The sequence below is a fragment of the Apus apus genome, chromosome 14 (assembly GCF_020740795.1).
Source record: "Apus apus isolate bApuApu2 chromosome 14, bApuApu2.pri.cur, whole genome shotgun sequence".
NCBI lineage: Eukaryota > Metazoa > Chordata > Aves > Apodiformes > Apodidae > Apus > Apus apus.
Window position 1 is genome coordinate 15,722,431 of NC_067295.1, and position 4,539 is coordinate 15,726,969.

The 4,539-nt window shown below is 51.2% G+C and overlaps 1 protein-coding gene across 1 annotated transcript in view; it reads left to right on the top strand.

Moving 5' to 3' along the window:
• Positions 1-3,872, top strand: part of LOC127390647 (syntaxin-binding protein 4-like) — a 48,814-nt gene extending 44,942 nt beyond the window's left edge. The window contains exons 20-22 of the mRNA XM_051632480.1: positions 35-165; positions 2,241-2,298; positions 3,110-3,872. Coding sequence (XP_051488440.1) covers positions 35-165; positions 2,241-2,298; positions 3,110-3,215 — 295 coding nt within the window. The 3' untranslated portion in view covers positions 3,216-3,872. The remainder of the gene's footprint in view (positions 1-34; positions 166-2,240; positions 2,299-3,109) is intronic.
• The last annotated feature ends 667 nt before the right edge of the window (positions 3,873-4,539 follow it).

Sequence of the window (4,539 nt, forward strand, 5' to 3'; positions counted from 1 at the left end):
CAGAAGTATTGATGGCACTTTCCATATTTGTAAGAGCCAGCAGTGAAACAGAAGAGGATAAAACAGATGCAGTCTCAGACACATCTCTTCCATCTTCAGATCTGGTTGACCTTTTGCTATCAGAAGCTAAAGAGCTGTTAGCACCAATCCTCTCCAAGAAGGATGGTAAGCACTGCGTTAACGGGAGGAACCTGAACCCAAGCAAGTCTCAAGGATGTCTTAGTGTTGTTCACAGTTTCCACCACCTTCCATATGCTTTGCCATTCCAGTTAAGCCTCCCATGCATGTTCCTAGTTCTCTCATGCTAACTGAGATGTAACTGCCCTCCCTGCATCCATGTGACTCACCTTGGAATGTGAAATGCAGACTAAGGAGTCAAAGGGTGGGACTCGTGCCCAGGGCCAGAGGAAGGGCATTTATCCAGGGGGAAAGAAACCCTAGGAGGCAGGAGGATGGTGTCACTGCATGGTAGAAATGCTGGTTGCAAGGGACTGCTGGAGATCAGAAGCCAAAGCTTCTGCTGCAGGTAGGACCATCGCGTGAGGTCAGTGGGTTTAGCCAGCTGTGCCTCCAGCCTCCACAGATGGAGACCCTCAGCCCTTCTGGAAAAGTGCTCCTGTGCTGCATTATGCTCTGTGAAGAAGACTTCCCCAGCATCCAGCCTGAACTCCTCCAGGTGCAACCTGGGGCCACTGCCCCCAGCAATGTTGTCTGCCACTGCCAAGCAGAGCTTGGCTCCAGCATCTTTCTAATTGCCCCAGAGGCAGGAGTGGGAGCTGCCAGGTTGCCTCTCAGCCTCCTCTTTGCCAGGCTAAACCAGCCCAGCTCCCTCAGCCCTCCCCAGCCTCTCCTTGCAGGTTAGGAGCCCTTGGGCTGCCTTTGCTGGACCCTGGCCAGTTTCTCAGTAGCTTTGAACCAGGGATCCAAACCTTTGTTACGCCATCCAGGTGTGACTGGATGCTGAGCCAAGGGGAACAGGAATCTCCCTGTTTCCTTGGCCTACAAATGGGCCTCTTCCCTTTGGATCTCTGTGAATGGGAGAAAATGAGAGAAAGGGCCTCTAGCTCCAAGGGAGTCTGAAGTAGCTTTCCCAGGCTGGAACTCTAAGCTTAGTCCTGGAGCCATAATGTTTCTTTGCAGCAATTATTTGACCCCATTTGCCTCTTTCCATGCAAAAGCAGAGTTCCTTATCTCTTCCATGTCACCACCAAAGTGTCCATCCCCAAAGAGGTGCTCAGTCTTTGCTCTTTGATGCTGTTCACCAACTAAACATGGCTGTGGTCCAGCACTGTCTTTCTCTCCAAGCACAAGGAAAGTAATGGTAGCCCTTAAGAAGCACCTCTGACATACAAGTGTGTCAGCATTTCCAGAGCTCCTGCATCATTTCATCATGGGCTGAGGCCAATGGGATGAGGTCCAACAAGACCAAGTGCAGGGTCCTGCACTTTGGCCCCTGCAGAGCTTCAGGCTGGGGAGGAGTGGCTGGAGAGCAGCCCAGCAGAGGGACCTGGGGGTGCTGGTTGACAACCAGTTGAACACGGGCCAGCAGTGTGCCCAGGTGGCCCAGAAGGCCAATGACATCTGGCTTGTGTCAGGAATGGTGTGGCCAGCAGGAGCAGGGAGGTGATTCTCCCCCTGTGCTCAGCACTGGGGAGGCCTCACCTCGAGTCCTGTGTCCAGTTCTCGGCCCCTCACTTCAAGAAGGATCTTGAGGTGCTGGAGCAGGTCCAGAGGAGACAATGAGGCTGGTGAAAGGACTAGAGGGAAAGTCTGATGAGGAGAGGCTGAGGGAGCTGGGCTTGGTTAGTCTGGAAAAGAGGAGACTTGTCACTCTCTACACTCTCTGCAACTCCCTGCAGGGAGGTTGTGCTCAGCTGGGGTTGGGCTCTTCTCCCAGGAAACCAGTGACAGGACAGGAGGGCCTGGCCTGAAGCTGCTCCACGGAAGGTTTAGGTTGGATATTAGGAAGCACTTCCTCATGGAAAGGGTGATTAGACATCGGAATGAGCTTCCCAGGGAAGTGTGGAGGCACCATCCCTGGAGGTGTTCAAGGAAAGGCTGGAGGTGGCACTTAGTGCCATGGCTGATGTGGTGGTGTGAGGTCATGGGCTGGACTTGATGATCTCAGAGGTCTTTTCCTGCCTCATTAATTCTGTGCTGTCCATGTGCATCACTGTAGGTAGCAGTGCTGCTTGTGCTGTCTAACCCCCCACTGACACCTGGCTGTGCTTACCTTGCAGCTCTGCCACGTGACAGGGACCAGTGCCTGCCTGCTGAAGGAACCCCAAATTACAAGGAGTAGGTGTCCAGGCTGCCACGGTCTGTCATTTTGATAACACACATACTGACAATTCCAGTTTGTTTTGTTGGTTTGGTTTTGTTTTTTTCATCAGCATCTGTGCTTGACAACTTTTAACCAGATAATCTAGTAGAGGCCTCCAGGTGGCCACGGTTAGAGAAATATGTCCCTTCCTAGACAGCAAGAGACTTCCCACCCTGCACTGTGAAGCAAGGTGTGAATTCCTGGATCTCTCTTTTGTTCTCAAAATTGTTCTTTTCCCTTCAGGCCAGATGGAAATTTACAGTTCCATGGCTTGTCTGGCTGGCATTTCTCTTGACCACTGTGAGTGCTGAGTAAAGGAAAAAGCATCAGGGAATGTGTTAATCTTTTATGTTGTGTTATCAACATGCTGTGGATGTCCCAGCCTAGGAGAGCAGGACAACATGGCCTTGTTTGGACCTTCAGTATCTTAAGAATTTCCCTAAAACCTCTTAAATGGCTCATATTTAACAGAGCCATGTCCTAAGGAGATCTGCTGAAGGGGCACTTTGAGACCTAAATGTCTATTACCACTGTCCCAGCTGTTCACCATAACTCAACCTGAAGATCTGCCAGCACAGTTTGTCAGTCAGGTACCAAGTAGGCATTTGCAAACCATGATTTCCAGGCTATGAAAAGTGTTTTCAGACACCACAGGTGGCCACTACGATCTACTAGCCATGCAAGATCTGTGGCCTCCTCTTTTCTTTCTGAAATAACCAGTGTTGTCTTCGTGTTATCCTCTGTCTCCTTCTCCCAAGTGATGTAAAACACATTTCTCATTTTCAGCCACCTTCATCAGAAGACCACATGGCCCCCTCCTGCAAGCCAGGCCAAGAGTGACCAACCACAGCCACCAAGTCCAACCAACGAGCTTCCCAAGAAGCCCACATAGACCCCCCCCATGGCTTGCTCCAAACTGGGGCTTGTCCATAACAGCTGCTGCTGTGCTGGGAGATGGGAAGGCCACACCATGGGTGCTCCAGCTTCTAGACAAACCAGACTGAGAAACAAGACTTCTACCACAAGACTGACTCTTCCTAACCACCCAGGACATTCTCAGCAACCTCCCCAGTGCGTCTACCTCCGAGTTACCACACAAGGCTACTTGCTTACGGTTTTGCAGCTTTATAGGAAAAATGTTCTCCAGGCTACAACGACCTGGATTTCACTGGCAGCCTTCTAGAGCTTGTATTCTGGGTAGTAAGAGGAGCATGAACGTACCCAAGGGTCTCCAAGAGGTTCCTTTTGGTATTTCATATGAAAAACCAAAGTATAATTAGCGACTGTAATCGAAGCAGCTTCATCTGTAGCATCCTAGCTGTCTTGGGATAGGTACTGCTCTTTTCATTCTTTTTGTGTAGCTTATCCCAGCTGCAATGTTGGAAATGGAAGGCACCATCTCAGCTGGTTGTTGAAGGAGAGCAGAGGCAGCCAGCCCAGCTAGTGGTGACGACCCATTGCTGAACACCAGCCACCCCCTGGAGTGCAGGAGAGGACACAGTGAATGTATTTCACTCTTTCAGGCCCATGGTGTCACCTGGAACCTAGAGACACATGATGCAAGGTTGGACGTGGCATGCGATGAATGGGGTAGAGATTTGAGATGAACATGGGGTCTGGAAAATAAACTGGAAACACTGCTCACAAGGTGTCTGCTTTCTGGGTTATGGTTGGGGGCTGAACTGCTGGAAAGCAGCCCTGAGGAGAAGGATTTGGGAGTCCTGGTAGACAATAAGGTAAGAATGAGCCAGCATTGTGGCCTTGTGGCCAAGAAGGCCAGTGGCATCCTGGGATACATGAGGAGTGTGGCCATTAGGTCTAGGGAGGTCATCCTGCCCCTCTGCTCTGCCCTGGTGAGGCCACAGCTGGAGAACTGGGACCAGTTCTCAGCTTCCCAGTTCAGGAGAGACAGGAAACTGCTAGGAAGAGTCCAGCAGAGGGTGACAAAGATGATTGGCGGACTGGAGCATCTCCCTGATAAGAAAAGGCTGAGAGAGCTGGGATTGTTCAACCTGGAGAGGGGAAGGCTGAGGGGAGACCTTATTAATGCTTGGAAGTATTTCAGGGTGGGTGCAGGAGGATGGAGCCAGACTCTGCTCAGTAGTGCCCAGGGACAGGACCAGGGGCAATGGGCACAGGCTGGAACATGGGAAGTGCCATCTGAACATGAGGAAAAACTTCTTTCCTGTGAGGGTGACAGAGCCCTGGGACAGGCT